The following is an 11,760-nucleotide window of genomic DNA, read 5'->3' on the forward strand; positions in this document are numbered from 1 at the left end:
ATGAGCATTTGGGAACACTCGAGGAAAATGTAAACACATCTGCAAGTACTACCAGTACTTGCTGTATATCATAAGTGTTCTCAAAATCCCATGTTTATTGACAGTAATACATGGCTTATTTGTTAACTAAGCTTCAAAGGGTTGAAGCAAGATGTGTGTGGCTCATTACCTGTGTCATGGCTTATATCAGTGCCTTCAGATGCTAAAACAAGAGCCAAGAGAAACTGCTGTGTAAGTTGCCTCTCACTGATTCACTGAGATGAGAGTTTCATAGCATAGCTACATGAAACATTTGACTATCACTTGATTGCTGTCAATTGTGAGTGCAAAAATTTAAATTTTGGCAGAGTTTACAATAAAGTTTCATTTAGTCACCCAAATTGTGTGGATTGTTGACACCCCATTGATATGTAAACATGCTATTGCAGGAACATACAATCAAGGCTTGTCTGCCAACATACTGTATATAAAGAGTAGGCAGGTGAGCTAAAGCTAAGCATTAAGTGTTAAGGAGTATTGCCTGTCCCTCGTCGGTGGGATGCTAGTCTATTGGGTCACAGGGTAATCCTGGTGGGGGGAGGGGAGAGAGGGGTGGGGTACTTTCAGAAAAGTTGGGTGGGGGTGTGCAGCCCACTTCCTAAACCCTTACCCTATCAATAACCAAAATCTGCATTTTTCGCTACCCTTTTTATGACCTGCACAAAAATTCGATAGCCTATTTTTGACCATTGCAGCTGACACAGTTAGCCTCAACGTAAGTTATGAAGGGCTTTTGTTGACAGTCTTATTATAATGATGAAAAAGTAGCTTCTAAGAAACATACCAGATTCAAGACCAGAGTGCAAAAACCATACCCTAGTTATAACCAAAACGGCCCAAATCGATACCCTATTTATGACCAAAACGGTTGAAAGACGATACCCCGCCCGGGAGGGTAGTCGTTCAAATTTTTTCAGCTTCCCAAACGGATCACCTTGAAAGAAGTGTCTGGCAGCACTAGTTATACACAACAGATGATGTTGGCGAGTGCTTGAACCTAGTTGGCTCGATTTCCACCACTCACTTGACTCCCATCTTCGAGTTTGGGGAAGGAGCACAGGCTTCCACAAACGGCGGCTAGTAATCGAGTCTAGAACCTTGGTCACTTAATGATAATCTAAATCAACCATTTGGCCACACATGTGGCATGGTATTTTAACAGAATCGTAGATAGAGGTGGCGCAGGGGCGTATTAGACACCGAAAAACCAAGATAAAATCGTCCAAAACCGAAATAAAAGCCCTTACTTACTGAGCTTTGGTAAGCTTAAGAATCGCTCTTTCTAAACTTGTTTTACTTTCCGAAGTTCTTTCTGCGTATTCCCTCGTTAGTGCGGAACTCAACGTAGTCTAAAAATTTGCTTATTTTTCTGTAAATCGGCTCCACAGAAGCGAGTGAGCGCAATGTTATTTTCCCGTCACGAAATGGGGAGAGAGACAACTCTCAATCGAAACTCGATGGTCCACAGTCTAAGGTCAAAGTCACCAAGATATTATCCCAGCTGCGTGGTATTTGAGAAATAGTCTTTTGCTTTAATGTTATCTTTAGCTTTTCATAGTCTGCTTGGCAGCCGTTACGACCCAAATAACGGCTGTTAAAGAGACCAGGCTTATCATGCATTCCTCTAAAAGAAAATCTTCCTTGGAATAACAGTTTTAGCGCGTGACTGCAGGGTGTAACTTCCTTGGCAAAACCAGAAAAACTGTAAAGAGCATTGGACAGAAAATTCCGCAAAACCGCCATTGTCAATGACAAAAGCCAACGAGTAAATTGGAGAAAACCGAAAAACCGCAGTTTCTAAGAACGAAAACCGAAAAACCGAACCAAAAATTGGCCAAATCCACAAAACTGAGAATAATTACAGTGAAAGTTTAGGAGAAAGAAGACAAGATAACACCAAAAAAATCCATCACTTGTAGAACACCACACTGCATGTCACACAACACAAGGAAAGGTCGGGTTGAGAACCGTTTATTTGGTGTAAATAGGCATGTAATTTGTGGCAACGGATTTTTAGTTAGTAGCCCTTTGCACGCATTGCAAAACTGCCATGCTATTAAATACGCAGCATTAGAATCCGCTATAATTACTCCACCCTTCCTGCTTGACTTTATATACATCAAAAGAGTTATCAGTAGATGTCTTAAAAAGTTATAAGACCTTTCACTGCAAATTCTAAATGACATGTATAGAGCAATTTTCTTTGTTAAATGTAAACTTACGATAAACACGTATAATGTTCACGTGATTTTGAATTCAGGCTGCAAGTTTTGAGAACGATTTTTTTTTTTTTTTTTCTATTCGTTCAGTTGTTTTCCTATTTACTTATCTCCTCAAGCAACACACTGGTCCGTGCCCGTTGTGGCACTGTAATCACGTGACCATCGATCAGTCCCAGGCATCTTTCTTTCCCGCTTTTCCGACGAAGTCAAACGGGTTTTGGAGAAACGTTTGAAGTACTTGCAGTACTGTAGTACTTCTAGCAACAGTGTGTGAGGTTTTTTTTTTTGTTTTTTGGTTTCGGTTTTTTGTTGTTGTTGTTGTTGTTGCTGTTTTTTTTTTTTTTCTCGGAAAGGCTTTCATTGTCTGCCATTAGTTTAAGATCTGCCTTTATGAAATTTGAAGCTTTTTTAAAAAAGAACTCAACAGTCGCATGTTATCTTCCAGTTTTCACAAGACTTGGAATGACCACCGATGACTTGTGTCATTCGAAAATTTCAAAATCTTATGCAAACATCGTTCGGATTCCAGCTTCCCCTCACAATTCACTATGTGGCTTTTCTGTTTCTATAATCGCAGCATCAGCATTTCGCATCAAGTGATAAAAGTAGTTGATGGTCTTTTCATAATTCTTCACTCCCAGTCGTTCGTTGAAGCCGTGGATTCGTTTTGTGTCCTCGGGTGTGAGAACTGACGGCATGAATCTGTACACAGCATCTGTTAGGTCCAGATAGTGTTTTGTATCTGTGTTGGCGATCATAAGCCCTGAAAAACGAGTACATTAGTTTAATATCATAGTTAGTTCTAATCGTCTCGCACGGCATGTTACATGTACGTAGCGTAGCAAGGCCTCAAGCTTAACCCAGCGATCAGGCGTTCTTTTCTCAGGGTAGCAGAGAAAGAGAGAGAGAAAAGAGAACGCCTGGTCAGAGGTTAGCTAGATCTGGAATGACTACACTTTGGAAAACAACAGTAGAGGTCACAGTATGAACAGGCTAGTGACAGCGGTGAAAGAACGGTTGGCAGCGAGGCCAATATTTTCTTTAGGCTGTGCCTTAAACTTCTCAGACTCATTTAAAATAATTCATCAAGTTTAAACAACAACAATAATAATAATAATAATAATAATAATAATAATAATAATAACGACAATAATAGTGATAATAACTTTATTTACGTGTCAACGAGATTTTGCATTGCTGCTAATTGGGAACACCTAAAACGAGTTACAATATCAGGACTATGTACAAAAGGAAATCATGAATGTGACGGTGTTTGAATATGTGACTTTAATTAGCATATATTTTCACGAATTTATTTCTCCGTTTTCTCCTAAGTTTTAGTCATGACTGGGAAGATATATCAAACACTCAAGACAGTGTTTGACCACATTTCCAAACATCTGGAACTTTTTCAAAAATAATCCGCTAGGCGTCGTATTTTCAACTCTCTTCTCGGTGTTTGGAAATGTGGTCAAACACGATCTTTCGTGTTTGATATACTACTTAATCGTATTGAAAAAAAGTCTACACAGAACATACGGACGACCATGATCCGCAGACTTGTTTTAAATCGGATGCGGCTAGAGGTCGAGATTCTTTTTGCCGTCGACCACAAGATGTTCTTCCCTCAGGGATCGAGACTGTTACTGGCTAATTCAACGAGGATGTGCGTTCAAGGCCGAGTGACTAAAATTGTTTGTCATCTGTGCGTTTCAATTCGTGAGTCACTCACCTGGAGAAACACCCACTTCAGCAAATACCTGCCGCACACTTTGAGAAATTACCTAAAAAAATCAGATTAATACAGATTAATACAAACTTGTGTCTATGGCAGCATCTACACTACACCGGCCCGGGCAAATTTGAAAACGCAGCTTTATTTCTACTATTTCTTTATTTCAATTTCTACCGTCCACACTAATCCGTCACGAAAACGGATTTTCGAAAACGCTCTTTAAACCGGAGGAATTAAAAACGCCGGCTTTGTGTTTTAGTGTGGACGGAAAACATTTTGAAAACGGAGCTTTTCGAAAACGATGACGTCACGATAATCACGTGATTTCCCTGACCGAGTTTTCCTGAAACACAAATCCAAAATGACCGGTGATTGTTCTGGTTTTAAATTCCTCCGGCGTAGCGGGAACGAAAAACATCTGATGCGTTTTCAGAGTAAAACTTCCATTTTCAAATTCCCCCGGCGCACTGTAGACGGGGCCTATGGCTAACATGACAAAACGACCAACAGGGCTTCAAGTCCTTAATTCTAACTGAGGACTGTATCATAATACTACACCAGAAAGATGGATATAAAATAGAGTAGATATTTCTCTCGCTAAGGATGCAGACGTAAGGATGCAGACATAACGGGGAAAAAAGCGTGTTTGGGTAGAAATCTCAAAGCAAGTGATGATGAATTTGACGACAAAAACTCAAAATTTGGATTGAAAACGTTTCAAGAATATAATCTGTAGGAAGTTATCTGGCATCAGATTTTCGTAACCTGTATTTCTACAACTTTTCTTTTCAGAATGACAGAAACTTAAATACGGAAAAAAACTTCCCGACAAGTACATACCTGGAAACCAAACGACCGTTTATCCCAGCTAGATACGGGCGAGGGTTCGGCTGAATTCATCACACGAATTTTGACCCGATCATCGTTAATACATCGTCGGTCATGCTCAAGAACCTACAGCAGAAGTCAAAAATAAATCAACAAAAACAACTGGAATCCCGTCCAAGCCTGAATTTTCTCCAGGCTCTAATTTCACAGCTGCTTGAGTTGTGTATATAACTGCAAGGATCATTTATGTTTTCATTTGAAACACAGACTGTTACCAGCTGAGAAAGAAGCTAAGATAGATCGCTACAATAAATTGTTGTTTTAGGCAGCCAAATTGAAAATCCAATAAATCAAAAAGTAGAGCCTAGTAGAAGATTATGAAAAAAAATATTAACTCTCTCACAGCGGATACCAATGTAAGGCAGGCATGGTTGGCTGTTCCTGATCTTATTTCGCATGATGTCTGTTTCTCGTGGGTGGAAACCTCTCTTAGAGAGGCAGCTAGAGCTGTTATTGAGGCAGTCCAGGCCCCCCAGGGGCAGTCAGCTCCCATTTAAAAAGGCTAGTCGTCTCGCTTAGGGGTATAGATCAAGGATTCTAGTCTCATTTAGGGTGTTGATGACGAAACGCCAGTATTTTTAGCTATCAAAATATCTTTTAAGGTGCACTCGAACAAAAATAATAATTAAAGAAACGCTTAGTATTTCCGTTTTTAGGTTCGATTTCCGTCGGTCTCTGGAGTCCCGTCTACTAGCCCAGGTACCTTTCCCAAACAGCGGCTGGTAATCCAGTCTATGCCGTTTTAAGTGGTATCTTTAAGGGTTCAAATAAAGCTCGTGCCACACCCACATCTCCCTTAGGGGTTTAATTGACATTTTCCGACGAGCACTCGCGACCTTTTCAAAGTTCACCCGCCCCCCCCCCCGGGGGGGGAGGTCCAGGCCTGAAAAAGAGTCACGATATTTTGATTGGATTAAAGGAATCGGAATATGTTGGGTTATATAACAAAGATTGAACAAGAACGGTACTTGGCCCCAAAGCAAAATGGTTCTCCTCACCTCTTCAAGGGTATTACTTGGGTGTACCCGATGATTTACTGTCACCCTTGCTGAGGAAGGGATTACGTTAGCCTGTTTGGTGAGGTAAAAAAGAAAGATCTTGAAGTGAAAAAATAAAAAAAAAACTAAAATAAAATAAACACGATAAAAGGAAGAAGGAAGTGATACTGACTTGACGCTACTAAGAGACCTGTTTGGAAGACTTAATTTTGACAGCAGTCAAAGGCTTCTCGAACTCGCTAACAACTCATTAAGGTTAATCATAGGAAATCATGACCCTGACGGTGTTTGGAAATCTGATCTTAAGCAGCATCAAATATTATGATTTTATTTCTCCGTTTTCTCCTCAGTTGCAGATTTGATTTACAAGATATGTCAAACACTCAAGGCAGCGTTTGACCATATTTCCAAACACCTCGAAGTTGGCCAACATACTACGTTGCGCGTCGTATTTTCAACTCTCTTCTCCGTGTCTGTAAATGTGGTACGACTCGGTTTCTCGTGTTTGATGTAGTACTTGTAGTACAAACCTTAACGCCCGCGTTGAATTGAGTGACAGCGGTTGTAGTGCGAAGGAAAGCATTTGTTGCAGGTTTTATCTCGAGGATTCTAACAGAAAACAACAACAAAGAGGCATAGTTTAGTTGCACTAAACTGAGCGTTTATCAGGTGAGCACAATTTGTTATTTTCTTTTCCTCAATTAATGGTATTCGATCTGTTGACCAGCTGCAATATTGATGAAGTTACCCAAAAAGAAAGATCAGTCCTTTAAGACTTCTTCTCAACTACAATTAAACTGGTCGCATTTAACCAATCACAAGACGCACAAATAAACCAAAAAAAAACACAATCAGAAGTCGATGTAAAAACATGCAACCGGCGCCAACCGCCGACGCGGGAAAAACACGTGTTTTCGCAATTGGTCTAAATAAATAAACAAACAACAAATAACATTATACCTGACAAAAAGTGGGCTGAAGAGCCATAAATTTGCCACGATAATCCTGAGATAAACAGGTACCTAGGAAGTATAAGAACTATTGATTTAACAAGGTACATGTTTGCATTATTCATCAATTCAACTGCGACTTTCCGCGCTGGTTCTGGTGGTACGTTTTGGGAAATCGTCAAAATAGCTAGCATGCATGCCGTAAGATTTATTTCACTTTTTTTCTACTTTGGAAGCCTAACTTATTTTGTGAGTGACATGACAATCATCAGAGAAGACCAATGAAACAAACTGTGGCAAAGCTTAAACGGTATTTTGCTTTTCAAAGAAACTCTTCTTGAAATGGCTTCAGCTAAGTTCAATGCGGCAGGCATAATTATGCACATCTTATTACAATGATTATTAATAAGATTTGTATAATTTTACGCACGTACGCATAATTATATAATTTACTCTTTCGTGCATAATTATGTTCATCCTATTATAATAATTATTATAATAAAATGTGCATAATTATGCATGCTCCGAGCGTTTTTCTGCCTTGTCTCTTAGTATCAGCAATATTGTTTAGCTGGTACTCATTGTGGAAAGCGATATCAGCAACTGGTGATAATTGCAGTTCTGATTATTACCTGAGGAGCAAAACTCTCAAACATTTCCCTCACTGGGCCTGAGGAATCGAACACAACAGGCATCGGACAGGCCTCTAATCTATTTTAATCAATTGAATGCACAGAAAAGTAAACAATGTCAATAGAGAAGAGACAAGCAAATGAGGAGAATGCTGTACATACAGTTCAATCACGGAATTAATTAAAATAAAAACATTCAAACAGGAACAAATGACAGAAGGAAACGTCATGAAGGAATTATGACAATAACTAAATGTACGAAAGTGTCAAAACATGAAGGATTGAGTTACACAAACTGAACAACAGGCAGACGGACAGAAGGACACACAGACAGATAAACGGACAGACAGATGGACAGAGAAATGTTACAGCGTGAAATAATGAACCAGGAAATGAAAGAACAACGGAAAGAAGGAATGAGAATACCCGAATGAATAAAACAATGAAAACGATAAAACGAAACAAAAAAAAAAAAGAAAGAAAATGAGAAATGTTTTAGCACAGAGGTTTTCAGTTACTATCACAACCTCGAACCCAGGCTCTCTCTCTCCTTTGCCTTGTAATTGAAAGTAAGTTGAAGGAGAGGGAAATTCGGATTGAAGTTGTTGCAGTCAGCATTCTTAAAGGAAATGAGCCATGTTATATCTAACTTTATCTTTTAAATCTTCTTTTAACAGCAAAAACATCCTTTCTTATACTCACTTAGTGACAGCACTTGACAGAATTCCAATGCTACTTTCTCTTGACGGCATTGATGAATGTCCAGCTGAAGTCTGCACACTAAGTTCCGCCATTATGTAGCCTTTCTCGGCGACACCAATTCTGCAAATATAACAACACACTGTGTCAAACACTAAAATATCATCTCTCTAACTCTCAAGGAAGGCACGTCACAGTGGCCTCATGGTTGGTGTACTTGTCACCAGATCGAGTGTTCCGGGTTCAAGCCCTAGCCAGGGCCATTGTGCTGTGTCCCTGGGTGAGGCACTTTACTGTAAGAATACCTATCTCCACCCAGTTGTTTAAATGGGTACTGGTGAATTAAATTCTGGGGGGTAACTCTGTGATGGAGTAGCATTCCATCCAGGAGGGAGTAAAAGCTCGCAGAAATACTCCCAGTGGCTTCAGGCTACAGAACTGGGATAAGCTCTGGCCTGATAGACCACTTGGCTTGTATGCAGACTTACCTCTCAAGCTTCAAATTACCTCAGCAAACTGACAACAAACTGTAGTATAGGTCTGCAATTCATGCAGAGAGGAGAAGGATAGAGATTTCCCTTGGTCAGAACTTTTTTTACACGAGTTGTACTTTTACCTTTCCACACACCAGTTGGCACAGTTAATCGCTGTGTACATGAATTTTCGAGAGTTGGTTTTGAATAAAGTGCAAAGGAATGGCCAAGTGCGCCTAAGCTGAGAGAGCTAACCACACAGCCTCTTTTTATACTAAGTAAAAAATAATAACTGTAAATTACAATATTTAGAGAACAAGCAACAACAGCCTTTTAGCTGGTTTTCATGTGGATCTTCTAACCTGGTCAAATTAGAATGTGGAGATGTTGGTTTTGGGGGAGGGAGGAAAACCAGACAACCCGGGGAAAAACCCTTGGAGTAAGGCGAGAACTAACAACAAACTCAACCCATGTACAGAACTGGGCTGGAATTGAACACAGGCCACATTGGTAAGAGGAAAGAGCACTCGCCATTGCACCTTCCCTGCACTGTTTATTTTCCATTTTGTTTGGGATGGGGGGGGGGGGGAACTTTATCATGGTGGGGGAGGCAACTGTATGTTTAAGTACTACTTATTTTACTCACAAAGCAAATGGTATCCTCATTCCTGGAACAGCATCCTTAACAATCACTGTTCCCTCATCAATTAAAAATTCCAACTGCACCCCTTGGGATTTTAAATAAGTTGCAATTTGCAGAGCTCCATCAATCCCCTGGACCTTTCGGAAAAGTATCAATCAATCAGAATGAGCGATTACAATCATACCTAGTTACCTGTTCCTCCCAAAGCATTGATGAAAAAAGATACCATTTAGAATGGAAATTTAATTTGAATTCCTTAGTCATGTTGCAAGGGAGGGAGGTGGCCTAAATTGGTTATTTTGCTGGATTCCAGATCAAGTGGTCCAGGTTCAAGCCCTGACCGTTCATTCTGTCTATTGCATTCTTGGGTACTTAATACACTTTACTCATGGCCTCTCTTATCCATGTGACTAATAACTTCATGTTACATGTTACTCCCTCAACCGTTTCTGTCAATATGGGCTAGCCAGATCAAGTGTACCAGGTTCAAAGAAGGACCTTTTGACACTATTCTATGTGACTCCAACTGACAATCATGTGGTGTCATTCAAAGAATTTCCTAACACTACCACACACTTACTTCTTCATCATGTCCAAAAGCTAAGAAAAAACTACGTTGTGGTTGGTGACCCTGCTTGAGAAGAAACTGAAGAGCTTCCAGAGAACCCTGAATAAAGATCCAAGATGATCAAATGCAATGACTTCAATTAGTTTCAGCAAGCACTCAGATTTCTTTCTTTCCACACTCTATTATTTCCCCACTTCAGATCTGTCAACTGACATTTGACAACATAACAGCATCCATGCAGTGTCCCAAATAATTGGCCGTTAAATAAGAAACAAAAACAAGCACTAATAGATCAAGATGCTACACAAATCTATGAACAGCCAGAAGCTTTCTCATAATTGCAATAACTGGAATCAATTTTGTATGCATATAGACAGGGCAGGGGGCAGGGGACTTATAACCAGAATTTTACATTATGCAAGAATTATCCATCAACCTCATTATTTCATTCATCTTGCTTTGAGATAGCAAATGAATGTCTTTGTAGTAAATGCACATACCATGACACCATTTTTGACATCCAATGTTCCTCTACCCCAGAAGTACCCATCCTGGATATGCCCTTCAAAAGGGGGTACTTCCCACGATTCATTGGTAGCTGGCACTACATCTAAGTGACTAGCAATGAGATAAGGCTTTAGGAACGTATTACTTCCTTTTACAGACACAAGCAAACTGTAGCTTGCAATGACTCTATGCTCCACTAGAGGATGGCTAAACACATCTGAAAATTCTGAAGATAAAGATTATGGTTATGGCATCTGTGAGAGCAGCTTAACTGTAGCAGTTTTCCACATCCTTCCCCTTCCAATTGTACCTATATTTTCTCCACTACCGATTTTTTTTTTGTTTTTTTTGTCACGATCCTTACAAAAGAGCAGAAGAGTGCAGTTCTCACAATCTTTTAATTCCATCTGTCGTCATAGTGAAGCAGCTGTTATCGTTTTAGGGCTACGGGTATTGTTTCTGCTGTTTGTTTTATTGTTCTCTCAAAAGGTATCGAGCCATTCATATCAGACCGTGAAAGAGCTACGACCTGACCCCAAAAAATAGCGAGAAAGTAGAGGCTGGCCTCTGGAATCGAAACCTCTTTAAACTCCAACGGTAAAAACGCATGACCCGCGACGATGTGAATTTCTGCTAAACCGTGTTTTTCTTCCGCAACCTGCAAAACCGCACCCGTGAAATATATATACACTTTGAATCTTGCAAATCTTGGCTTATCACTACCAACTATCAGTACAACAGCTTTGGCACAGCATACAAGGAAACTTTTTCAGATGTTACTTGCTCACCTTTAAGAATAAACTGAAGAAATTTGTAAAGTTCTTCACGGCTGTAGATTCCAACGTCGTAAGAAACGGTCTCGAAAGTGATAGCGGTTTGAAATCTCTTTTTGACAGCATCGTCTGCAGGAATAAAATCTAAATCGCTTGGCTTACAAGGAACACCAGCTATCGGTTGGTTAGAAAACATCACAGTCCGTACGATGATGATTAAAACGAGAGTAGAGAAAGCTGTAAGAACAAGGTAAAAAATATTACGAAGGCCCGCCATGTTTATCTTTTTCCGGGCTCCCTGTGGTCACGCATCACGCAATCGAATCTTACTAGGGCCCAGTTTTTTTTTTTTTTTTTTAAACCGCGCGGCCATGGGCCGAGCGCGATTCATGGTTTACCCGTGGTTTTTTTAACCGCGCGGCCATGGGCCGAGCGCGGTTCATGGTTTACCCGTGGTTTTTTAACCGCGCGGCCATGGGCCGAGCGCGGTTCATGGTTTACCCGTGGTTTTTTTTTTTTCGACTTCGGTGCGAGCAGACCCAAGCTTCCACTCGGCCAAATTTTGAGTCACGCAACCTGTGATGTTTACTCGCCAAAAGCTGTTGAAACAATAAATCTCATCTTTCGCGGGAA

General features: G+C 40.2%; 1 protein-coding gene across 1 annotated transcript; it reads right to left on the minus strand.

Moving 5' to 3' along the window:
* Positions 1-2,579: 2,579 nt before the first annotated feature.
* Positions 2,580-11,461, minus strand: LOC145503236 (N-fatty-acyl-amino acid synthase/hydrolase PM20D1.2-like). The gene is made up of 12 exons (XM_081482725.1): positions 11,143-11,461; positions 10,348-10,580; positions 9,860-9,946; positions 9,283-9,416; positions 8,167-8,286; positions 7,465-7,543; positions 6,843-6,904; positions 6,413-6,491; positions 5,883-5,954; positions 4,837-4,950; positions 3,994-4,045; positions 2,580-3,024 (listed from the first exon to the last, which is right to left on the minus strand). The coding sequence occupies exons 1-12, from the start codon at positions 11,402-11,404 to the stop codon at positions 2,798-2,800; spliced, it is 1,521 nt and encodes a 506-aa protein (XP_081338851.1). The 5' UTR covers positions 11,405-11,461; the 3' UTR covers positions 2,580-2,797.
* Positions 11,462-11,760: the final 299 nt, after the last annotated feature.

Source organism: Orbicella franksi, chromosome 11 (genome assembly GCF_964199315.1).
Source record: "Orbicella franksi chromosome 11, jaOrbFran1.1, whole genome shotgun sequence".
Taxonomy (NCBI): Eukaryota; Metazoa; Cnidaria; class Anthozoa; order Scleractinia; family Merulinidae; genus Orbicella; species Orbicella franksi.

Bases quoted from the DNA above. Each gene is read 5' to 3' on its own strand.
- LOC145503236 (XM_081482725.1), bottom strand. From the start codon at position 11,404: ATGGCGGGCCTTCGTAATATTTTTTACCTTGTTCTTACAGCTTTCTCT. The intron at 10,581-11,142 runs GTGAGCAAGTAA...CTTTATCTTCAG, and splicing joins TCTTCAGTTTATTCTTAAAG to AATTTTCAGATGTGTTTAGC. The intron at 3,025-3,993 runs GTGAGTGACTCA...CTCGTTTTTCAG, and splicing joins TGAAGTGGGTGTTTCTCCAG to GGCTTATGATCGCCAACACA.